Genomic DNA, 26,283 nt, shown 5'->3' with positions numbered 1-26,283 from the left:
ATACATACGTCTGTCTGTTCGTGTGTATAAACGTATCTACACATGCGTCTATCTTTTTCTAAATTTCTCCCCGACCATCTATATGCGCGTCTGTGTGCGCGTCTATAAGCGCGTCTGTTTGCTACCTTTTAAACGCGCCTTTAGACGTGGGTCTGTAGACGCGCTAATAGACGTGCAAATAGACGCACTCGTAAGTTTTTTTTTAGTTGAGTAAACACGTCTGTGTGCGCGTCTGTAGGTGCTTTGTCTTGTTGTGATTCAAAACAGATCTTTCAATATTAAGATGTGGAGGCCGAATCTCTAGATGAGGTGCAAGTACTATCTCAAATCGGCTCATTGGAAGAAGACGATGAAGAAAACATTTTGGATGGGGCCGATGAAGATCGTGAGGAACATCAATCAAAAGTAGACACCTATCAATCATGACAACTATCATTTTACTTACAGCGTAGCTATTGATTAGTGTGTACCTTGTGGGTACAGTTTCGCAGTACCAGAGTTCTGAGAGCTTTGAAGCTATCACTTTGTCTTCGCCTCCGCTCGCGTTCTACGATCATATGTTTCCTAGCCACTTCATTTTGCTGCAGTGCAGTGGCTGGCCAGTTCCCTCTGGCACCACCAGGCGCTGAGCATAGTATTGCTCTTGACTCACTACCCAGCTTCGGAAGAAAACAGAAGAGACATCTCTTTAGAAGGGAGTTAGACCTTGGAGTATAATTAACCTGCATTGTACTGGTGTCCAAGGTTTGAATCCAGCACGACTTGATACGGTTGAGCCACGGTTGCAGGCCATCAAGAGATCATCGTTAGGAGAAGTATAATCAATAAAAGTAGCTCCGCTTATAATTTGTGTTGATAAATGGCTGGCATAAATATTGGAGAGAGAGGTTTGGGGAGGAGAGATAGATAGACTTGACGTAGAGTAGCTGCGAGCTGACACATGTTGATCAGAAATGATGGCTGCTGGGTGATCAAGGCTGGCTAGTGCAGTTGTGCTCGCTGTATTCATGTCTATATTGTGCATTTGCTTAAGAATATCTGCAATCTCAAGATCAACCATAGTTGAGTGCAGCCATGATACGTCACCAGTGGTACTACCACTGTTGGCCTTCATATAAGAGCTGAGTGAAGAGCTACAGGAAGTAGAGTAGTAAGAATCTGAAATATTCCGTCCTCTGTATAGCTGCTGCAACTGTGTATCTGGCTCCTTCAAAAAAAAGAGGTCTCTAGTAGGCCCATTAACGATCACGTGAAGTATTTGAGCCAGCAATTCATCATTTTCTGGCACCTGCGGCCATCACAATGCAATTAGCAAGCTTCAACAAGGTGATGCAAGCTTCAACAAGGTGATAATATAAGTGATATTTACGACTCTGAGATGCATATGGGATGCGAAAAAGTGCATTATTCTCACAGATTAGATCAATTTGATAATAAGGAGGAGTCAAGAGCTGGCCCTTGCGGGATAATCGATCTTATCTGACAATTTTAACATTGGAATTCCAACAAATACTAATTACCAAGTCTGTGGTGCCCAGCTCCAGCACTCCTGCCTCGTGTAAGGGTATGCAAACCACAGTCTGAGAAAACAAGAGAAAAGGGTAATTAACACCTGTATTTGATAACTAGCTGATGCTTAGTTTGGGAAGTGTGATCAATTACGTGATGAGTCCATCCGTTGTGATGATGATAACGTGGTATTGATGAGCGCGCGCAAAGGCGCCGGCCCAAAGAAGTTTGGATTAAATGTTAGCACATTAACCGTAACACATCTCAAAAAGAACCTAAAAACGCTAAGCACTAGCTCGGGTGCAATAGCTAGATAGACTATAAGCCTTATAATATATTGAAGGTAATCACCTCGAAAATCTGTATTTGTAAATCAGGAGGAGATGGGTTCTGCACATTTCTCATTGATGCGATTTGTAGCAAGAGTTCCTCCCCAGACGCCCATCGATGCCTCTTGGTTAGCATTGATAGTCCAGCTATTCTGCAGATCAACAGAAAATAATAAACGCGATTTAGGAGCGCACACAAAGTGGATATTTGGCTGGAAGGTACTTGAATTAATGAAGCGGTTCCGTTACTATGGTATATATGATCTGTCTTACCCCACGCCCAAAGGAAGGAAGCACTGTCTGTAATATCGCTGCAAGAGGAGTCCAATGCGAGCTTTGTAATTATTGTCTGGATCCGAACTACAGCTTACTTGGCCGGCTCCACTGGCAATATAACAATTGGCTGCTGATCTGTTGACATCACCGCTGCTCCAAACCAGCCTGCAATATTACAATTTACACTGCTGTGTGATTAGCGATATTCAATCGAAGTCCACTATATAATTACTGCATCTCGGCACTAGCTCGCCGCGAATTAATTTTAATTATTGCACTAGGAAAACAAGAATGGGAGACTTCTTTCCAAAGCGTGTAGTAAGACCAGCCTAAGCGTTGCAGGAGCTGCTGAGCTTGAAGAGCCGATAATGTGAAACGCTGGGGTTCGAAAGGATGAATTGGCCAGTCATGATTGTGTGCAGGCTGATCATCATCCATATTAGGTTGCAGGGCGCAGGAATATTGGGCTTAATAATTTAATTGTGTGGATTATCTCTCACAGCAATAGGGCGGGCCGCTGTGGAATCAGTGAAGGACAGAGAGAGAGAAGGGCGAAGCGGCGGCTTTTATACCGCCTGCTGAATTCCCAACCGGGTTGACGGAGTCGTGACATCGCAATGATCGCATCCCACGCGCTCCCTTGACCAGGCACGTGTATATTTTCACCAACCACAGACCGCCATGTCAGCAAAGCAGCCAGGTCACGGGACCAAGCGATCATTGCTGGCTCATGAGGTCCGGCCCGGGATACGAAGCGATGATGCCAGCAGCTTTTTTGCGACAAATGCAAATGTCAGATAGTCAAATTCATGCTACCCACCCGCTCGCATGACGGAGTGGCTTGCAACCTGCCCAAGACTCTGGCGATGGTCATTTTCTTATGTTATAGAGCTGCCATGTGGCGTCTCTTATACTTGCCCACCCCTCCTGCCTCTCTCTCTCTTTGTAACATGCCAGGTCATCACCAATTTGAGAACTTCTTCAATATTCAAAATTGCTTATCATGCTATATATCATCAATTTGTTAGGGTCAAATAAATTTATCATAACTGGTATTTTTAAAACATGTCTTTTATGCATGCATGTAGGCATCTTTTGTGTAGCAAAGTTCTATGAAAAATAAATGTATGCATTGGTAGCTTTACTATAAAATATAATGAACTAATACAATCATAATTATTCGAACATTTCCATGCACAAGTTGAAGAAAGGAAAAATGCTTACAAGACCATATTAGAGATTTTGGAAAAATTCTAGTTCCCATTTTGCAAGATAAAAAATGGGGGCATAGTAAACCCTTTTAAGATTTCGTCAAAACCCCCTTATGTGACATATCATTGGAAAGCTCTTGGAAGAGTAGGTACAAAATCCACATTCTCTAACAATTTCGGAATTGGTATACTCATCAAGATACAACAAAAAGTAGATTGAAAAGAGAATTCCCAAGGTAATGGGATTTTTTCAAACTCCCTAATATGGTCTTTTATAAGTAAATCAATATAGTTTGATGATGATTACTAATGTGCATTACACTCAACACCAATGTAAATTAGTTTTCTTTAATGTTACGATAACATTTATATGGATTGATGTTCAACCTATCCTTCCTATTCTTTACTTGTTTCTTGTAAAATTTCTAAGAAGACAAGAGTCCCATGGTATCCATTGGAAATACTTAGTAATGAAAGTATGCATATATGTTCTCTCATCAAATAAATAGTCCCAAGATAAGGATTGAGACTAGGAGTACTAATAAATATAAGTCAATCTTCAAGAGCTAGTAGTACAAAAAATTTGATATTGAAATAAACACATAAGTAAGACATATTCTATCATTTTTAAATCTCAAAATTTTGTCAAAAAATGAATCTCTATGAAAACAAACTAGTAAAAGGAAGTGTTGAAATTATTAAATAATATTAATGATATTAATAATTGATGATTTACTATATTCTTGCTACAAAATTAAGACTATTGTTTATTTCTCTACCAAAATACAAAGAAAAGTTATGTAGTTACAACACTATAAGCTTGTGGAATATAAGTTTAAAACGTCTATAGCACCTTAACTTCATCTTGGGTAATTTCCTTACCATTGTTTTCCTTCAACTTAACCTTATTGTTTGCAAGTGCCCATTGAATCAAGATATCCAATGTCTCGTCTTCCTTAACTGATATGTTAAATTCAAAAAATTATCCATTCTTTGTCTTTTGTAAAATTTTCACAAATTCTTGCAGCTTTTCATACATGGCCGAATCTATGTCATACTCTCCCATTAACTTCAAAGCTATAGCCTCTTTCTCAAGCACTTTTAGCTGTTGAACCTACAACCAAATCCGATAAAGAAATATGAATTAAAAATTTTATATTTCTAGTTATCCTGAGTATTTATAATATAGTTTTTGAAATTTATCATGTTAGGATAAGAATGCAAAATAACACTCGGGAGAATAGAACAGAGCTCAATCTTTTCAATTATTTTTGGAAGCAAGTGAGACAAAGCCTTTTTCGGGGGGGGGGGGGGGGGGAGTTATCTGTTAAAAAAAGATAAGCACACTAAATATTGTCATGCTTCCACTCATGAAAAAGCTTACAAACCAAGAAGCCCTATGGTATGATGAATTTACTTGATTCTCGATTGCTTCCTTGTACTTAGCTGGCACTTTAACAAGTCTCTTGGAGTTTGATTTTGTTTTAACTTCTTGCATATCTATTGAAATTTCTTTTTATGTGATCTGATTGTTTATATCCAGAAACCATAGGGTGTAAAACTTCTCAAAGTGGGAATTTCTAAAGATAATCAAGTTTACTACTCTAAACCCATCATGTTTAGACTTAGGAATGAATATAAGCATATTATAAGCTTAAGAAATGCAAGAAAAGTTATTTGAAATATTTATTATTATAAAATCTAAAGTCTGCCAACTACCAAGAAAAGAAGCCCATTTGTGTATTAATATTAGCCCACTACAACATAAGCATGACTTGTGTCTATATATTTATCAATAAACCCACTTGCTTTGAGAAATCTTATGCCTTAAACTTTCTCACTATAAGTCTATCCTTATTCTTTTTTAGTATAATTATTAAACGTACATTATACTCTTTGTCAGATATATTGTAATATGTATTTTAATATTTCAAGGTAAATGTTTTCTCTCTTTTAAATGAAAAAGGAGAAAATGTAGTTCCATACCTACATGCCTTCTATGCTTTCAGTGGAAGCAGCGTTGTTTGAGATATCTTTTAAGGCCTACATAGAAAATACAATGGATGGCTTCAATATGTACATTACAATGTTAGCATAGTCATTTATAAGGATTATAATTACACCTTCTTTTTTGTAGACTTCATCTTCCTTATTGTAGAAACTGTGTTTTCTCCCTTTGTTTGATCAAGCACACATGATGTACAAGTAAGTAAAATTGAAGGAAACCAAAGGTTTTAATGCAAATTATCATGTTATTCTCAATAGATTCCTTAACATGAGTTTACACAATGGCATAACCTTATGTTTTCTCAAGTTGAATCCTTTGCCATCCTTTAAAAAAAATTATTTAAAAATGAATTACTAAAAATTGCGTGTATTAACGCGGCTATTTCCTAAAAATCGCGTATATTAACGCAGGTAATTCCTGCAAAACGCGTGTATAAACGTAGCTAAATTATCATACACGCGAACATACATGCGTTTATAAACGCGACGATATGTTTAAACTAAAAATAGCCCGCCTTCCCCAAATAAAGATTTTGAACTAACATATCTGTTCTCTTTTGTTTTCGCCTCTTCCAACAGAAACAAAACCTAAGTGCAAGGAGGGAGCAGAGAAGGAGCACACACGGGAGGAAACCGACCAAGAAAGAAGACTCACTTTTTCAAAGGTGAGTCAGTTTGTCCTTTGCCTTGTCTCCTTCCTCAGATTTGTTTATGCTATTTTCTCTTTGCTTTTTGGGTTTGTCTCCATCCTTTTGCTTTTGTGGTTGCGATTTTGGGTGAACGATTCTGACAGGGGTGATAGTGGGCCTTTTATAAGGACACATTGTCGGAGGTCGGTCGCTTTAATTTTTTTTTTTGCATAGGTCGCGTGTAGACACGCGTGTATAAACGCGTGTATCCTGTCTGCACAGACTGTTCACGCGGATATACACGCGTTTTTGGACGCGTGTATACACGCATTTTTTGACGGGTGTATACACGAGACTGCGTTCCTATTTCTACACGCGTTTCTGGATGGGTGTATACACGAGACTGCGTTTCTATTTCTATGGTTTGCAGGCTGATAGGTGACTTGAATGATGATATTTGTGTGAGTCAAGAGAGCCCATGATGTACATGAGGATTATTTTTGCAGATTCTTTATGGATATTCTAGGTTCTTCATCCGATCCATTTGCGTACAGCAATTGGCTGATGGAGATGCTAAATCATTTTGGGCACCATCCAGGGCGTCGAGTCATGGGAGGCAGAGTTCGTAAGTATCTTGTCACTTTATTTGATTGTTTACTTAATTCATTGATTCTATGATTGTTTTAATCTTACAAATTGTGTTGATTTTGATACAGCGACGACGGGTTACGGGGAGGAAGCCCACAACCCACGATACTGCGTATGCTCGCCGGCATAGCAGACGTGACACGTGGGCCATCTTCAGAGCCGAGGGACGTATTACCGACGTGCAGTTTGAGATGGCCATAAGACCATACGGTCGATAGATACTTGAAAACTCTAAACGAATGATTTTGGTTTCTTGAATTACACATATATATACTTATATACTATATATTACTTGAACAGGCACAAGCTGCTGATGATCCACCCGCCGCCACTGCAGAGGGTGGACGTGAGCACTACTCATCGGACATTCCGACCGATGTAAGCTCATCTGAGCACGGAGGGAGCACCGAGTCATCATCTGGTCTGAGTAGTACTCAGACTTATAGTATCACATTCCATATTGAGGATGTGGTTGTATATATTTTTTTGTAAACTGAAGCCATGGGCTCCTTCGAGATATGGACTCCCTTATATATATGTGTGAAATTTTGATAGTAATATTGAATTGTGAATCAATAGTATTACATTCATGTCTGTCTTGAATCGTGTATTGACAATGTATGCATTCATGTCATTCTTGTCTTAATCTTCCTCATGGATATGTTCTTCGTGGATGGTCTAATGCACCAAAAAAAAAATCCAGAGAGTGTTATTGGGTGCTGGAATGCTGGAATAGCATTCAGGCACCATATAGCACTCTCTGGATTTTTTTTTTTGCTCTCTATTCGCATGTATAAACGCGCCAGAACTGCAAAAAGTTGCGTGTATATACGCAAAAAATCTGTAAAACACGCGTGTATAAACGCATCAAATCTGAGAAATACGCGTGTATAAGCGCATCTAAAGTGACAAAACGCGTGTATAGACGCTTGTATCAACGCATCTAAATGCATTTGAACTGACATAACGCGTGTATACGCTCGTGTATGAGCACGTATGAGCACTCCTATACACGCGCTTTTACACGCATGTCTTTGGCCGTGTTGATACATGCGTTGATACATGGGCCCGCTACTTTTTTTCACAAAGTCATTTTTAGCGGCTAGGAGCGCGGGTATGAGCCCGATCCCTTGTAGTGTGATGAAAATATGAAAATCTATTCTTAAATGTTTTCATATAGGAAAATATTGAATACCTATAAAGAGGCACTAGAATAAATTCAAGACAAGGAGAGAAAAAAAGTTTATTCTTTAAATACTTTGAATAGAGCAAATACATTTTCTTTATCTTCTTTAATCAAATCCACTACATAATAATATGTTGGAGCCTTAGAGTACATGCCAAGCGCTTTATTAGGAACACTTCCATCCTTGTGAAATGTATCTTAAACTTTATATTGTTTGATTGTAAAAGGTACTTTAATAGGAAATTTTAACAACTTATACTCTAATTAAATAGCGTTTTACATCAAAATCTTCAAGTCCTTTTGCTAGCTTGCATGTTTGTTCTCCCCAAAGTGTAGGCTTGACTAATATTACTTTCAAGAAAATAAGATGTCACAAAAAGACCTTATCATACTCACCACATGTATTTGAACTACTAGAGAAAAAGTAGAACTTACCAAGCATTCCCCATTTGAAGTGTACTGTGACATTTGAAGATAAACATTTGGCACTTCAATCACTTGCCAAAAAAAATTTCAACAAAGTGAATCTTTAGTGATATGTAATTTTTTTTGGCTTTATAAGAAGTTGATCTAATAGTTGTAAATCCTTTGGCAATAGTATATTCTAGAACCATAGTCTTGATGTCTAAACCATCAATGTTAAGAGTATATACTTTATTTAATCTAAATTTTATTTTTTATTTTTTATTTAAAAGAAGAAGACACTCTTGTATATGTTCCAGGAATTAACAAGTTGTCTACCTCAATGCCTTCTCTCATGTTTACAATCTAAACCCCCCATATTTCATATACATCATGATCCATTATCTTAGAGACAACACTTCACATGCCCACTTGTAGTGTTATTTCGTCAACCATTGGAATGAAATGAAATTCAAGTCATACACCTTGTTGAGACATTCCATATCTGAACTTCACAACATCCACGTTTAGGCAGACAGGTAGCTCAATGTCCTGGCATTGGCTTATTGCATTGGGCACAGCTACATTAGTCGCTGCCACTTTGACGCTAACTAGGTGGTCTAGAACCACGTAAGTGTTGGGTCTAGGCCAGACTCTAACATGAGACATAAAATCATGTGTGATAGGCAACTAGAACTACTTGATTTAGGTAAAAAAATGCATGATTTTTATCATTTTTGAGAGACAAGTGAACTAGTTATACTTCTATAAATTCCCAATACTAATGTTTTAATACAATTAGATCATCATCAACATGTGGTACGACTGATGGAGCTGGTATGATCATCCATCTGTAGAGTGGGCTCAGGGCTATCTAGAATATCTCTTATAAGAGATTGCAATTAGGTCTCCTATGTGAACCACAATTGATTCGATTTAATATTTGGAATTTGTGATACATAAGCTAGTGAAAGTGTAAAGGGTAAATGATGTATTTGATTTGAAGAGAGATGCCGCATGTTGTACTTGGTTTTGTTTACTTAGTACCCCCCCTGAAACTTTTTGCTACTACTAATAGAAATGCACTCTTGATTTGACGAATTACAATGTTGACGCTTCATCCTAAAGTTTTAGAATCTTGTATAAGAGTTTCCAAAGTTCCCTATAGGAGTTGAAAAGACATTTCTCTTAAGGATTAGTGTTTGTGGTACGTAAGGTCATGCACTTTGGTACATGTAGAGTACACAATGATTTTTTTCACTTTAAAAAAATGCTCTAAAGTAGTACTTAATATTGATACATGTCTCAAAGGATATTTTATTGTAAAGAATTTAGAAATAAAATTACTCATTATATACGGGAGTAAAATTCATCTTTCGATCTATATTACCGAGATGATTAGGTCTTTACATTGCTAGGATCAATGTATTTCACTTTTTACCTCAAAGAGATTGTACTTAAAGTTGTTGTGATGGTCTTGAGCATGTGATGGTTTTGATTATATGACACCACTTGTAGGACAACAGCTATTTATATCTAATAATATATTGCTACGTGGATGATGGACTATCCCAAGTAATCTTGAGTGCTCAATTTTTGAAAAAAACTAAAAGAGCTCTTTTTTGCATAGCGAGAACTTATTGATATCAAGTGTGGCTCAAGGTACATGCATTAAAGAAAGTTTTGAGCTCATAATTAATCTAAAAATCATTTTTGACACCAATTATTTAATAAAATTTATAAAAAGAAAATTTAATGCCACTAATAAGGTATTATAAAAAAATCATTTGATTTTATTGGATTGTACAAGTACTCTTATTTTTTAGTTTTCCAATAATTTTGATCATTTAGAAAGTATTGGTTTTCAAGTTTTGAAATAGTTTGCTTTCTTCAAGTCCAAATTTTGCATAATTTATTACCGTGATATTTAATAAAGATTTCAAAATGATTGTTTCATTGAAACTTTCTAAGTCTAAGAACCATACTCTATCTTTATGTATACATAACATTGCATTAGCAACAAAATATTAATATCTTAAAAAACATAACCTCCATTGATGCTTTAAAATTTAATATGGATAGAAAGAAGTTTGAGAAAATCAAGGTGTACATTATGAGAAAGTAGAAGTTATCATTTTATGTCTTATCTTTCATTCCTAGATTTAAAAAACACCTTCTTCACAAACCCATTAAGATATTTTTAGATAGAATTTTAAAAGCTCTTCCATTAAGATACAATTAAGATACAATAAAATTTAACTAGGCACACTAGAGAAAAGTGTTATGCTAGATCTAGTATTTATCTAAGAAGAAAAGAATGACCTTTTGTATTGAAAAATCAAGCTACTTTCAAGAATTCACCAAAAATCTTTTAGCCATGATTAAAGTTTCAACTATCAAAGACTTGTATTAAGTATTCCAGTATTCCTCTAGGAACATGAGTAGGAAATAACACCCATGTTTTTTAACTTTGCCAGCATATCATTCTTTATTTTTTTTAGTATTTCAGTGCTGCTAATATTTCACTTTACAACTCTAGTCTTCTCTATTTTCATCTTTGAACAAGTCTTCTCTATTTTTTACTTTAAAGATTGGAGATACTTATTTCTTTGCCTAGTGAATATTGGGTTTTTTAGACTACTGATCAGGTTGGAATGCGCTGATAGTTGTGAATCTGTAGATTTGACCTAGAGAAGAATAGAGGCAAATACTAGATCAGGTATGTTGCAATCATGGTAATATGGTACAAAAACATAACTAGGAGGAAATAACACCCATGTTTTTCAACTTCCCCTCATTTTTTGCACTTTTTTATAGTTTTTTGTGTTGCTATTATTTCACTCTACAAATCTAGTCTTCTCTATTTTCATCTTTAAAGAAGACATCTCTATTTTTGATTTTGAAGATTGGAGCATCAAGTTTCCTACTTGTTTATTTGCTTAGTGAAGATTAGTGTTTGGAGACCATTGAGGCTGGGAACCTGTGCAGAGTTGTGAATCTATAGATCGCTCCTAGATAAGAATAAAGGCAAATATTAGATCAAGTATGCTGCAATCATTGTAATATTATACACAAACATAAGGCCCAGGAAAGAGAACCCATGTTTTTCAACATCCCCCACATTTTTATGCACTTTTGGTAGTCTTGTGTGCTGTTAATATTTCACATACAAATCTAGTCTTCTCTATTTTTGACTTCTTTATTTTCATCTTTGAAGTAGACATCTCTATTTTCAACTTTGAACATTGTCAAGTGTCCTACTTGTTTCTTTTCATAGTGAAGATTGGGTTTTGTATACCGTTGAGGTTGGGGATGTATAGATAGTAATCTACAGATTTTTCCCAGAAGAACAAATGCAAGTACTAAATCGGGTATGTTGTAGTGATTGTAATATTATATGACTTCGTTTATTATTCTAGAAAAGTTTATATGATACAAACTTAGTGTTGATAAATATATTAACAAGAATGTAATTTGTTTTTGGACCACTGAACTTAATAAGAACAAATGCAAGTACTAAATCAGGTATGCTGTAGTGATTGTAATATTATATGACTTCGTTTATTATTCTAGAAAAGTTTATATGATACTAACTTAGTGTTGATAAATATATTAACAAGAATGTAATTTGTTTTTGGACCACTTAACTTGATAAGAATCAAGGTATCTGTTTATTATCTTCATATTTGTCTTTTGTATTTAGATTCAACACCATGGAATTTGAATCATTGGACAAAGTCCTATCAAGGGATGTTTCTCAAGTTGTATAGTTTATGAAAGAGTTCATTGGGTTTGATAACTACTCCACAAGCAAAAAATGCATTAAATAAATGGAAGAAGTTTACTTTACATGTCACAAGTAGCTTGGAAAGACTTGGGAATAACCATAAGTGGTCATAGGCATGCTCTCTATATTTGGGCACAAGGAAGCTTAATTAAGAAAAATACTATTTTGTGTGCTCAGAGGAGGGTTTCTCTTCAGTCGATGAGCAATAAGATGACTTATAACAGTGATGAGGATGATCATAGTGTTGATGTGTTAAAAGAAAGAAAAGACACTTGCAAATCTATCCTTCCATAGTGCCAGGAAAAGAAAAGGAAAACTAAATTTGGTTGGGAAAGCTTATCTAAAAGAAAACTATGGTGGGCAACATCGAGCCTTCAATAATAGAAACCTCGAACATACTAGAAAATGATTTGATGACGACATTGGTTCAGACACAAAAAAAGAGTTTGCATCCACAAACCTAAAAGTGGATGTAACTTTAAAAGATCAAATTGTCAAATTAATTTAAGATCAAAAAAAGGAATTAGAGCCATTACACATATTGCATGAAACACATTATATGGGTGTGTAGAAGATCAACGACAAGGTGGTTCATTATAGACATTATTTACCGTCTTCAAAGATTAAAACATTATCAAAACAAATATCACAATGCAAAAGTAGCAGTTACAAAACATTGCAAAAAAAATTTGAAGTCATGCTAGGGGCTGAAGGTGTGTCAGAAGAGGCAAGACAAATAGCACAAGACAACCGCAACAATAGATAGAATCTATATTTTTTTCAAGTGATAACAATCATGTTCTAAGAGATCAGATGTTCATAGAGAGACTGGAAATAATGGGTCCATCCAAATATATTTCTCTAAGGATATTGATTGTGAATGCTAAGCAGGTTAGTTCCTAAGTCTATCCTAAATCCAAAAACTCATCTGCATCTAGACATCACTACACTTAACACAAGATTGAATAATGAATAGATATAGATATGTAGAATAAAAAAAAGTAAGACAAAGACTAGCCCATGTTAGCAAGAGCTCTACTCATGATTTAGTCATGCAACTCTCTTGTCTTCCTATTAAGTATTGTTCCTCCTCTTTGGGCCCAAGTAGACCCAATATGGTTTTTGAACTATCCAGACGATAATGCACTCCTTCCCTACAATATTGGCCGGGTACACCAAGTCTAATCTAACCCCTTTTCTGACTAACTCCTCCCATTTTCCTTTACACGTACATGGGTACTACTCATTCTTCAAGAAGCTGTTATAACTTTGTTAAAAAACAAGAAGGCTCAGTTTGTTAGTCCCAACAGAAATCTCGATGGCCAAACGGGCTGATTGGATCAACGTCTGGCGATCACGGTGGATATTGTGCCAGTAGAGCGAGCCCACAATTGCTGTTATGAAAACATTTGTGTGGTGGGATTGCCTCTGAGTCTGGATCCTCAAGTCCAGACGCCTTATGGCCTTATCCAACCACCTTTGGTACCTCCTATGTTTATATACCCCTTGAGAAAAACTTGATGGGGCTATCCTAGGCATATCTTGGCTCATAAGCCCTCTTCCTACTACTTACCCATGCATGCCCAATGCTTGTTCTCTCATCGGCCCCTCAAAACTACACATCAATGGGCCATGCCTCAAGATACCTTGCCCTTGCCCTCTTCATTGTCATGCTTGCTGTGAAGGCATGGGGCTCTGTTTGCTCTGGGGTGATGATTCCTTCTTTGAAGAGAGTTTGCTAATGTTCCTTAGGCCTTCTTTCCTTGCCCCGAACACATTTCCACCCATATGGAGGCATTCCTATAGGTTTTGCCTTAATCAACCCCCTTCCCCTTTCTTATTGGTGACTCCATTAGCGATGGGCATTAGCGGATTCACTCTTTGAATGAGTTGTTGCCTACTAACACGGATCTGTGACTCATAAGAGCACGGTGATTCCACGCACTACTCTACATCTGAGGGAGGGGCTTCTTCCCTGTCCTAATGCTCCTTCCTGAGAGCTGCTTTGACCCTGTCCCTTTGTCTTAGACGCTGTCCTGATGCTGAAACACTGTTAGAAAACACTGTTGTTCCCTCGACGTGTTGTAGTGGGTGGGCGAGGGCGATCAGGCTCAATAACAGCATGTGCAAGGGAGAGAAATGGTTGGCTTGCCGTCATGTCACATCTAGTATTGATGATGGCATGTTGTGTAGCTTGCATGCTTAATAGTAGACCCTTCTCTTGCTCAAGTTCATTTACATAGTCCTCGAGATTTTTGAGGTGTTGATGGGTGTGCTCAAGGATAGTCACCTTATAGACCTTCTGCCAAGCATCAAAGGAACACAAAATCAACGATAGAACGGCATGAAGAAAAAGTACTTGTAGTAGTGTGCATGCATTAGTAAAGACACTTCTCTTGAATGAATAGAGAGTTCAAAGTGCACAATAGATTGATCATCTTAAGTGGGTTCATTGATAACGAGTCCCTTCTTCGTGGTATCTATAATGAGTTGCCAGTTTTATACTTGGGAATCATCACATCTTTATTCTCTTTATTCACCAATACATACACACATTCCTTTAAACATTATTTATTTTTTTAACTATATATACACCAATTCAAAATTATCGAAACCGCAAAATACCTCATTTTGCATTCTAGTGTTGAACATGTGTCAACATTTATGCATTATATACAAGTAAATTCCTTTTCATTTCCTTTTATGTGATGAAACTCCCTAATTTGTGACTATTTTGGTCTTACAAGCTACAATATCACTATTTTTAAAATAAGTTTATAGGGTTCTCTCATTGAATAGATTTCTGTTGTGAATTTCCAATTTTTCTATAGTTTATGCCATTGCAACTATCATTTTACTAACAGCGTATATGATGTAGCCCTTGTACCACTCATCCATATTTGTACATATTAGAAAACTTAATTTTAAAAAGATAACTCCAAAAACAAAGCACAAGTGCTTTTGAGTTTTTAAGCGTAAAAGCTCTTACAAAAAATATAGCAAGCTACTGAAAGAATATGGAATTCTCAGAGCTCTCTCTCTCCGCTAACTATGACATAACGTTAGAGTGAATTGAAAGAAGCCTGTTGCCTAAAGGGCTGACTCTGATCTTTTTAAATTTATTTTCAAGAAGGCACAAGAGATAAATGCATCATGATTAGTAGTTGGCTCAATCTTTTATTAGTGATGGTGGCTTATACCGTAAACTAGTAATTGTCCAACATAAGGAGAATGTGCATGATTGCATGGAGCTCTTCGATAGGGGCCATAGGGCCAATACTTTCACGGCTTTTCCCTTTCTCTCGATCAAGTTAGGCTTAAATGTCTCCACCACTCCTCGATTTCTAATATCTCATCAAAACTTGGTGTGACATTTTCCCTATCCTGCGTTTCCAAAGCCAATTAGAGTTATTTCAAATAATCATCTTAAAGACGAGAGACCAATATCCATCATCTTAGAAAGCACCTACCTTATATTTTGCCAAGAGCTTGGCATTGAGGTTACCACTGTTCTCAGAAAACTCGGACTCCATGTGAATGCAGTGAAGCTTCTTTTGTTTAAGGGCATTAAGAACCTTGATGATCGTATCATTAGCTGCTGCTAATTGGATTGTTATGCTCAAGTTGAGCTGAAAAAGAGGTGGTTGGCCATTGGCAGCATGATGGCAAGTCACAATTTTTTCTGTTAGGGGATCCGTAGAAGGCAGTAACCAGCAAGTGAAGGTGTTTGGTGGGCAAGGGGGATCAGGGTCAACAAGAGCATGTGCAGGGGAGAGAAACGGTTGGCTTGTTGCCGTGTCACAGCTAGTATTGACGATGGCATGTTGTGTAGCTTGCATGCTTATTAGTAGACCCTTCTTTTGCTCGAGTTCATCTACATGGTCCTGGAGCTTTTTGAGGTGTTGACGGGTGTGCTCAAGGATAGCCACCTTATCGACCTTCTGCCAGACATCCAAGGAACACAAAATGAACGCCATGCATAGAAAGGCAGGAAGAAAAAGTACTTGTCATAGTGTGGATGCATTAGTAAAGACACTAGTCTTGAAGAATGGAGAGCTAAGAGTGGCCAACAGGTTGATCATTTTCAGTGGGTTCACTAATAACGAGTCCCTTCATCATGGTATCTATAATGAGTTGTCAGCTTTATATGTGGGAATCCTTGCATCTTTCTTCACTAGTACATACACAAGGTCCTTTTAACATTATTTGTTTTTTTTAAATGTATATACACCAATTCCAAATGCAAACCCCAAAGTACCTCATATTGTGCATTCAACTGTTGTAGACTTGTCAACATTCGTGCATTATATACGAGTAGATTCCTTTTTATTTTTTATATACGAGTAGATTCCTTTTTATTTCCTTTTATATTTCACACGTGATATATCACTTTTTAAAAACCAACCTTACAGGATTCTCCCATTTGAATAGATTTCTGCTGTGAATTTCCAGTTTTTCTGTGTTTTATGCCATTAGTACTATCATTTTACTTACAGCGTAGCTATTGATTAGTGTGTACCTTGTGGGTACAGTTTCGCAGTACCAGAGTTCTGAGAGCTTTGAAGCTGTCACTTTGTCTTCGCCTCCGCTCGCGTTCTACGATCATATGTTTCCTAGCCACTTCATTTTGCTGCAGTGCAGTGGCTGGCGAGTTTCCTCTGGCACCACCAGGCGCTGAGCATAGTATTGCTCTTGACTCACTACCCAGCTTCGGAAGAAAACAGAAGAGACATCTCTTTAGAAGGGAATTAGACCTTGGAGTATAATTGGCCTGCATTTGTGTATCTCTGTCATGTGATTGTACTGGTGTCCAAGGCTTGAATCCAGCACGACTTGATACGGTTGAGCCACGGTTGCAGGCCATCAAGAGATCATCGTTAGGAGAAGTATAATCAATAAAAGTAGCTCCGCTTATAATTTGTGTTGATAAATGGCTGGCATAAATATTGGAGAGAGAGGTTTGGGGAGGAGAGATAGATAGACTTGACGTAGAGTAGCTGCGAGGTGAAACATGTTGATCAGAAATGATGGCTGCTGGGTGATCAAGGCTGGCTAGTGCAGTTGTGCTCGCTGTATTCATGTCTATATTGTGCATTTGCTTAAGAATATCTGCAATCTCAAGATCAACCATAGTTGAGCTAATTGATGTCATGTTATGCAGCCACGATACGTCACCAGTGGTACTACCACTGTTGGCGTTCATATAAGAGCTGAGTGAAGAGCTACAGGAGGTAGAGTAGTAAGAATCTGCAATATTCCGCTGCAACTGTGTATCTGGCTCCTTCAAAAAAAAGAGGTCTCTAGTAGGCCCATTAACGATCACGTGAAGTATTTGAGCCAGCAATTCATCATTTTCTGGCACCTGCGGCCATCACAATGCAATTAGCAAGCTTCAACAAGGTGATAATATAAGTGATATTTACGACTCTAAGATGCATATGGGATGCGAAAAGGTGCATTATTCTCACAGATTAGATCAATTTGACAAGGAGGAGTCAAGAGCTGCCCCTTGCGGGATAATCGATCTTATCTGACAATTTTAACATTGAAATTCTAACAAATACTAATTACCAAGTCTGTGGTGCCCAGCTCCAGCACTCCTGCCTCGTGTAAGGGTATGCAAACCACAGTCTGAGAAAACAAGAGAAAAGGGTAATTAACACCTGTATTTGCTGATGCTTAGTTTGGGAAGTGTGATCAATTACGTGATGAGTTCATCCGTTGTGATGATGATAACGTGGTATTGATGAGCGCGCGCAAAGGCGCCGGCCCAAAGAAGTTTGGATTAAATGTTAGCACATTAACCGTAACACATCTCAAAAAGAACCTAAAAACGCTAAGCACTAGCTCGGGTGCAATAGCTAGATAGACTATAAGCCTTCTGATATATTGAAGGTAATCACCTCGAAAATCTGTATTTGTAAATCAGGAGGAGATGGGTTCTGCACATTACTCATTGATGCGATTTGCAGCAAGAGTTCCTCCCCAGACGCCCATCGATGCCTCTTGGTTAGCATTGATAGTCCAGCTATTCTGCATATCAACAGAAAATAATAAACGCGATTTAGGAGCGCACACAAAGTGGATATTTGGCTGAAAGGTACTTGAATTAATGAAGCGGTTCCGTTACTATGGTATATATGATCTGTCTTACCCCACGCCCAAAGGAAGGAAGCACTGTCTGTAATATCGCTGCAAGAGGAGTCCAATGCGAGCTTTGTAATTATTGTCTGGATCCGAACTACAGCTTAATTGGCCGGCTCCACTGGCAATATAACAATTGGCTGCTGATCTGTTGACATCACCGCTGCTCCAAACCAGTCTGCAATATTACAATTTACACTGCTGTGTGATTAGCGATATTCAATCGAAGTCCACTATATAATTACTGCATCTCGGCACTAGCTCGCCGCGAATTAATTTTAATTATTGCACTAGGAAAACAATAATGGGAGAAATCAGTGTATCTAACCCTGGCGAGTTGGGCACGGAGACTTCTCTCCAAAGCGTGTAGTAAGACCAGCCTAAGCGTTGCAGGAGCTGCTGAGCTTGAAAAGCCGATAATGTGAAACGCTGGGGTTCGAAAGGATTAATTGGCCAGTCATGATTGTGTGCAGGCTGATCATCATCCATATTAGGTTGCCGGGCGCAGGAATATTGGGCTTAATAATTTAATTGTGTCGATTATCTCTCACAGCAATAGGGCGGGCGGCTGTGGAATCAGTGAAGGACAGAGAGAGAGAAGGGGGAAGCAGCGGCTTTTATACCGCCTGCTGAATTCCCAACCGGGTTGACGGAGTCGTGACATCGCAATGATCGCATCCCAGCAAAAGCGTACTTTACTACTACGCGCTCCCTTGACCAGGCACGTGTATATTTCCACCAACCACAGACCGCCATGTCAGCAAAGCTAGCCAGGTCACGGGACCAAGCGATCATTGCTGGCTCATGAGGTCCGGCCCGGGATACGAAGCGATGATGCCAGCAGGTTTTTTGCGACAAATGCAAATGTCAGATAGTCAAATTCATGCTACCCACAAGCGAGTGGCTTGCAACCTGCCCAAGACTCTAGCGATGGTCATTTTCTTATGTTATAGAGCTGCCATGTGGAGTCTCTTATACTTGGCCACCCCTCCTTTCTTCTAGTACCTCTCTCTCTTTGTAACATGCCATGTCATCACCAATTTGAGAACTTCTTGAATATTCAAAATTGCTTATCATGCTATATATCATCAATTTGTTAGGGTCAAATAAATTTATCATAACTGGCATTTTTAAAACATGTCTTTTAACACTAGTTCTGTAATTGGACACCAAAGTGTCCTGAGGACACTAAAGTGTTCTGAAAGTTAGCATTTTTCTTGAATTTTTGTGGGCAATCTATTAAGAGTTTTGAAATGCTTAACATCCACAGATGTTCCTCAAGACCCAAAAAAAATTTGAGATTTTTTAAATTGCACTTTTCTTAGCTTTTGCAAGGCAATATTTTATTTTTCTTAGACGCATGCTGATAAAACGCATGATTTTTGCTGTTTTCAAAATAGTAGTAATTTGTACATAACTTTTAGAAGGGACATAGTTTGATCATGAAACTTGGCTTGATGGAAAGCCCATGATGTAAACTAAATCTTGGAATCATCAAACGATAATTATTGGATAAATTTTTGACTCGCTAATATTGAAATGATGTTTTTTATACAGGTGGAGCATGAATTTTTCTCCTTCCATATGCAAGCTAATAATGTAAAACTTGAGGTGCACCCATGTTATATAGGGTAAATACTACTTTGTTTTGAATTTTCCAAAACTTTAGAGCCACTTTTTGGGCCTCTTCTCATACATGGCCTTTTGCGCAACCTGTTTTTAATACGTAAAATGTCTAATTATGAGCCTAATTTTGATTTTCATCAAAGGGAAAAGCTGTGCAAGTGCATTATTTGTTGTAACTATAGGTGTAGACTACTTGTGCAAGCATAGTTATGATTAGTTTTTGAAAAAAGATGATCAAATTTTGTATTTTTATTTTTTCTAGTTTTTTTAGAACTAGGCGATAAGAACCTACTTAAGTGGAGGCTAAGTTAGTGTCATACACATCAAATTATGGCTTATTTATCTCATCTCAAGCATGAAAACCAATAGTCAAGCATAGGGTTATGTTCTACATGCCCAATGAAGCATTTTGGTTTTTAAAGCCTACATTAGGAGTTTGATTTTTTTTTGCAACCCCCAAAAAAGGACACTCAAGTGTCCTGTTTTGGTACCAAACTAGTGTTAAGCATGCATGTAAGCATCTTTTGTGTAGCAAAGTTCTATGAAAAATAAATGACATATGCATTGGTAGCTTTACTATAAAATATAATCAACTAATACAATCATAATTATTTGAACATTTCCATGCACAAGTTGAAGAAAGAAAAAATACTTACAAGACCATATTAGAGATTTTGAAAAAATTCTAGTTCCATTTTTGATAAAAAATGGGGGCATAGTAAACCCTTTTAAGATTTCATCAAAACCCCCTTATGTGATATATCATTGGAAAGCTCTTGGAAGAGTAGGTACAAAATCCACATTCTCTAACAATTTCGGAATTGGTATACTCAAGATACAAAAAAAAAAGTAGATTAAAAAGAGAATTCCCAAGGTAATGGGATTTTTTCAAACTCTCTAATATGGTCTTTTATAAGTACATCAATATAGTTTGATGATGATTACTATTGTGCATTACACTCCACCAATGTAAATTAGTTTTCTTTAATGTTACTATAACATTTATATGTATTGATGTTCAACCTATCCTTCCTAATCTTTACTTGTTTCTTGTAAAATTTCTAAGAAGACAAGAGTCCCATGGTATCCATTGGAAATAATTAGTAATGAAAGTATGCATATATGTTCTCATCAAATAAATAGTCCCAAGATAAGGATTGAGACTAGGAGTACTAATAAATATAAGTCAATCTTGAAGAGCTAGTAGTACAAAAAATCTGATATTGAAATAAACACATAAGTAAGACATAATCTATCATTTTTTTAATCTCAAAATTTTGTCAAAAAATGAATCTCTATGAAAACAAACCAATAAAAGAAAGTGTTGAAATTATTAAATAATATTAATGCTATTAATAATTGATGATTTTCTATATTCTTGCTACAAAATTAAGACTATTTTTTATTTCTCCAAAATACAAAGAAAAGTTATGTAGTTACAACACTATAAGCTCGTGGAATATAAGTTTCAAACGTATTTATGCTGAAATCTATAGCACCTTAACTTCATCTTGAGTAATTTTCTTACCATTGTTTTCGTTCAACTTAACCTTATTGTTTGCAAGTGCCCATTGAATCAAGATATCAAATGTCTCGTCTTCCTTAACTGATATGTTAAATTCAAAAAATTATCCATTCTTTGTCTTTTGTAAAATTTTCACAAATTCTTGCAGCTTTCCATACTTCAAAGCTATAGCCTCTTTCTCAAGCACTTTTAGCTGTTGAACCTACAACCAAATCCAATAAAGAAATATGGATTAAAAATTTTATATTTCTAGTTATCCTGAGTATTTATAATATGGTTTCTGAAATTTATCATGTTAGGATAAGAATGCAAAATAACACTCGGGAGAATAGAGCAGAGCTCAATCTTTTTAATTATTTTTGGAAGCAAGTGAGACAAAGCCTTTTTCGGGGGGGGGGGGGGGGGAGGGGGGGAGTTATCTGTTAAAAAAAGATAAGCACACTAAATATTGTCATGCTTCCACTCATGAAAAACTTACAAACCAACAAGCCCTATGGTATGATGAATTTACTTGATTCTCGATTGCTTCCTTATACTTAGCTGGCACTTTAACAAGTCTCTTGGAGTTTGATTTTGTTTTAACTTCTTGCATATTTATTGAAATTTCTTTTTATGTGATTTGATTGTTTATATCCAAGAACCATAGGGTGTAAAACTTCTCAAAGTGGAAATTTCTAAAGATAATCAAGTTTCTAAAGATAATCAAGTTTACTACTCTAAACTCATCATGTTTAGACTTAGGAATGAATATAAGCATGTTATAAGCTTAAGAAATGCAAGAAAAGATATTTAAAATATTTATTATTATAAAATCTAAAGTCTGCCAACTACCAAGAAAAGAAGCCCATTTGTGTATTAATATTAGCCCACTACAACAACATAAGCATGACTTGTGTCTATATATTTATCATTGTTAACCTATACTTGGATCCCAATGTTGATAAACCCACTTGCTTTGAGAAATCTTATGCCTTAAACTTTCTCACTATAAGTCTACCCTTATTCTTTTTTAGTATAATTATTAAATGTATATTATACTCTTTGTCAGATATATTGTAATATGTATTTTAATATTTCAAGGTAAATGTTTTCCCTCTTTTAAATGAAAAAGGAGAAAATGTAGTTCCATACCTACATGCCTTCTATGCTTTCAATGGAAGCAGCGTTGTTTGAGATATCTTTTAAGGCCTACACAGAAAATACAATGGATGGCTTCAATATGTACATTACAATGTTAGCATAGTCATTTATAAGGATTATAATTACACCTTCTTTTTTGTAGACTTCATCTTCCTTATTGTAGAAATCGTGTTTTCTCCCTTTGTTTGATCAAGCACACATGATGTACAAGTAAATAAAATTGAAGGAAAACAAAGGTTTTAATGCAAATTTTCATGTTATTCAATAGATTCCTTAACATGAGTTTACACAATGGCATAATTTTATGTTTTTTCAAGTTGAATCCTTTGCCATCCTTTAAAAAAAATTATTTAAAAATGAATATTTAATAAATAGAGGTAGTTTATATTAGTAAAAATATAAATTATGGTTGCTTTTCAAGGTTTACTTTAGGAAAGTTTACTTTTTCATTGAGTCTTTCGTCGTATTCTTCCCCTTCTTCATACATATACTTGGATACCTACATGATTTTTCAACAATATTAAAGTATGTTATCTTTAATGATTTCATAATTGGAAAATGCAGTATGCTTACAAAGTCTTGTATTAGTTGAACACCGCTATCGTGGTTTAATCTCGCATTGAGGTCCCACATCTGCCATGTACACTAGACACAAAAAACATAATAATTTTCAGTTTACAAGAACAACACATCAATATGTGGTTCTCTTGTCTTTTTTATAAGCAACATAAATACAACCATTTGCTTTTCTTCATTTGATTTCAGGTCTGTGTAATATAACTCCAGCATTTGAGGAGGAGAAGTATCTATAGGCAGCTAAAAAACACAATGAATACCTAGACTGACCATTTGATACTATAATACAAAAAACAAAACTAAAGGTAATTAACTTTACTTTTTTCTATTGAGTAAAGAAAGTTCAGAGACTTTAAACACAAAAAGAATACCAACCTCTTGTTTACCTTCATCTGCATCCAGAGTTACATAATAGTTTTGTATTAGAGGATGCGTCTTTGTTTTATGCTATATGAATTGAAGAGACATGAAAATATGAAAACCTATTCTTAAATGTTTTCATATAAGAAAAGCTTGAATACCTATAAAGAGGCACTAGAATAAATTCAACACAAGGAGAGAACAAAAGTTTCTTTTTTAAATACCTTGAATAGAGCACAAACATTTTCTTTATCTTCTTTAATCAAATCCGCTACATAATAATATGTTGGAGCCTTAGAGTACATGCCAAGCGCTTTATTAGGAACACTTCCATCCTTGTGAAATGTATCTTAAACTTTATATTGTTTGATTGTAAAAGGTACTTTAATAGGAAATTTTAACAACTTATACTACTCTAATTAAATAGCGTTTTACATCAAAATCTTCAAGTCCTTTTGCTAGCTTGCATGTTTGTTCTCCCCAAAGTGTAGGCTTGACTAATATTACTTTCAAGAAAATAAGATGTCACAAAAAGACCTTACCATATTCACCACATGTATTTGAACTACTAGAGAAAAAGTAGAACTTACCAAGCATTCCCCATTTGAAGTGTATTGTGACATTTGAAGATAAACATTTGGCACTTCAATCACTTGCCCCTAAAAATTTCAACAAAGTGAATCTTTAGTGATATGTAATTTTTTTTGGCTTTATAAGAAGTTGCTGTAAATTCTTTGGCAATAGTATATTCTAGAACCATAGTCTTGATGTCTAAACCATCAATGTTAAGAGCATATACTTTATTTAATCTAAATTTTATTTTTTATTTTTTTTAAAAGAAGAAGACACTCTTGTATATGTTTTAGGAATTAACAAGTTGTCTACCTCGATGCCTTTTGTCATGTTTACAATCTAAACCCCCCATATTTCATATAAATCATGATCCATTATCTTAGAGACAACAATTCACGTGCCCACTTGTAGTGTTATTTCGCCAACCATTGGAATGAAATGAAATTCAAGTCGTACACCTTGTTGAGACATTCCATATCTGAACTTCACAACATCCACGTTTGGGCAGACAGGTAGCTCAATGTCCTAGCGTTGGCTTATTGCATTGGGCACAGCTACATTAGTTGCTACCACTCTGACGCTAACTAGGTGGTCTAGAACCACGTAAGTGTTGGGTCTAGGCTAGACTCTAACATGAGACATAAAATCATGTGTGATAGGCAACTAGAACTACTTGATTTAGGTAAAAAAATGCATGATTTTTGTCATTTTTGAGAGATAGGTGAACTAGTAATACTTCTATAAATTCCCAATACTAATGTTTCATGTTTTGAATTGAATGTTGAATACAATTAGATCATCATCAACATGTGGTACAACTGATGGAGCTGGTATGATCATCCATCTGTGCAGAGTGAGCTCAGGGCTATATAGAATATCTCTTATAAGAGATTGCAATTAGGTCTCCTATGTGAACCACAATTGATTCGATTTGATATTTGGAATTTGTGATACATAAGCTAGTGAAAGTTTCTGTAAAGGGTAAATGATGTATTTGATTTGAAGAGAGATGCCGCATGTTGTACTTGGTTTTGTTTACTCAGTACCCCCCCTAAAACTTTTGCTACTAATAGAAATGCACTCTTGATTTGATGAATTACAATGTTGACGCTTCATCTTAAAGTTTTAGAATCTTGTTTAAGAGTTTCCAAAGTTCCCTATAGGACTTGAAAAGACATTTCTCTTAAGGATTAGTGTTTGTGGTACGTAAGGTCATGCACTTTGGTACATGTAGAGTACACAATGATTTTTTTCACTTTTAAAAAATGCTCTAAAGTAGTACTTAATATTGATACATGTCTCAAAGGATATTTTATTGTAAAGAATTTAGAAATAAAATTACTCATTATATACGGGAGTAAAATTCATCTTTCGATCTATATTACCGAGATGATTAGGTCTTTACATTGCTAGGATCAATGTATTTCACTTTTTACCTCAAAGAGATTGTACTTAAAGTTGTTGTGATGGTCTTGAGCATGTGATGGTTTTGATTATATGACACCACTTGTAGGACAAAAGCTATTTATATCTAATAATATATTGCTACGTGGATGATGGACTATCCCAAGTAATCTTGAGCGCTCAATTTTTGAAAAAAACTAAAAGAGCTCTTTTTTGCATAGCGAGAACTTATTGATATCAAGTGTGGCTCAAGGTAAATGCATTAAATAAAGTTTTGAGCTCATAATTAATGTAAAAATCATTTTTGACACCAATTATTTAATAAAATTTACAAAAAGAAAATTTAATGCCACTAATAAGGTATTATAAAAAAATCATTTGATTTTATTGGATTGTACAAGTACTCTTATTTTTTAGTCCTCCAATAATTTTGATCATTTAGAAAGTATTGGTTTTCAAGTTTTGAAATAGTTTCCTTTCTTCAAGTCCAAATTTTGCATAATTTATTACACTAATATTTAGTAAAGACTTCAAAATGATTGTTTCATTGAAACTTTCTAAGTTGAAGAACCATACTCTATCTTTATGTATACATAACATTGCATTAGCAACAAAATATTAATTTCTTAAAAAACATAACCTCCATTGATGCTTTAAAATTTAATATGGATGGAAAGAAGTTTGAGAAAATCTAGGTGTACATTATGAGAAAGTAGAAGTTATCATTTTATGTCTTATCTTTCATTCCTAGATTTAAAAAACACCTTCTTCACAAACCCATTAAGATATTTTTAGATAGAATTTTAAAAGCTCTTCCATTAAGATACAATAAAATTTAACTAGGCACACTAGATAAAAGTGTTATGCTAGATCTAGTATTTATCTAAGAAGAAAAGAATGACCTTTTGTATTGAAAAATCAAGCTACTTTTAAGAATTCACCAAAAATCTT

The 26,283-nt window shown here is 35.8% G+C and overlaps 2 protein-coding genes across 3 annotated transcripts; both read right to left on the bottom strand.

Moving 5' to 3' along the window:
• Positions 1-361: 361 nt before the first annotated feature.
• On the bottom strand, positions 362-2,637 carry LOC147631827 (uncharacterized). The gene is made up of 5 exons (XM_086808370.1): positions 2,440-2,637; positions 2,112-2,279; positions 1,861-1,990; positions 1,521-1,580; positions 362-1,288 (listed from the first exon to the last, which is right to left on the bottom strand). The coding sequence occupies exons 1-5, from the start codon at positions 2,550-2,552 to the stop codon at positions 689-691; spliced, it is 1,071 nt and encodes a 356-aa protein (XP_086664496.1). The 5' UTR covers positions 2,553-2,637; the 3' UTR covers positions 362-688.
• Positions 2,638-14,921: 12,284 nt separating this feature from the next.
• Positions 14,922-18,739, bottom strand: LOC147631826 (uncharacterized). Of its 2 annotated transcripts, none has more exons than XM_086808369.1 (7): positions 18,457-18,739; positions 18,139-18,306; positions 17,888-18,017; positions 17,556-17,615; positions 16,504-17,346; positions 15,455-15,922; positions 14,922-15,368 (listed from the first exon to the last, which is right to left on the bottom strand). In XM_086808369.1, exons 1-7 carry the CDS (start codon positions 18,615-18,617, stop codon positions 15,291-15,293), a joined length of 1,908 nt encoding a protein of 635 aa, XP_086664495.1. In that variant the 5' UTR covers positions 18,618-18,739; the 3' UTR covers positions 14,922-15,290. The 2 variants fall into 2 exon arrangements, with proteins under 2 accessions (XP_086664495.1, XP_086664494.1); XM_086808368.1 differs by having other exon boundaries at positions 15,455-15,925; positions 18,457-18,738.
• Between the last annotated feature and the right edge of the window lie 7,544 nt (positions 18,740-26,283).

This window comes from Cibotium barometz, chromosome 14 (genome assembly GCF_041138505.1).
Source record: "Cibotium barometz isolate CiBa-2024 chromosome 14, ASM4113850v1, whole genome shotgun sequence".
Classification (NCBI taxonomy): Eukaryota; Viridiplantae; Streptophyta; class Polypodiopsida; order Cyatheales; family Cibotiaceae; genus Cibotium; species Cibotium barometz.
Note: the sequence above shows the minus strand (reverse complement) of the source record. Positions and strands in the feature narration are given on the sequence as shown.

Coding starts and splice junctions, on each gene's coding strand:
- LOC147631826 (XM_086808368.1), bottom strand. CDS start 18,617: ATGGATGATGATCAGCCTGCACACAATCATGACTGGCCAATTAATCCT. Junction 17,616..17,887: donor TACAAATACAGATTTTCGAG/GTGATTACCTTC, acceptor TTGTTTTCTCAG/ACTGTGGTTTGCATACCCTT. Junction 15,369..15,454: donor AGCTCTTGGCAAAATATAAG/GTAGGTGCTTTC, acceptor TTGGAAACGCAG/GATAGGGAAAATGTCACACC.
- LOC147631827 (XM_086808370.1), bottom strand. CDS start 2,552: ATGGATGATGATCAGCCTGCACACAATCATGACTGGCCAATTCATCCT. Junction 2,280..2,439: donor CTCCTGCAACGCTTAGGCTG/GTCTTACTACAC, acceptor GTAATATTGCAG/GCTGGTTTGGAGCAGCGGTG. Junction 1,581..1,860: donor TACAAATACAGATTTTCGAG/GTGATTACCTTC, acceptor TTGTTTTCTCAG/ACTGTGGTTTGCATACCCTT.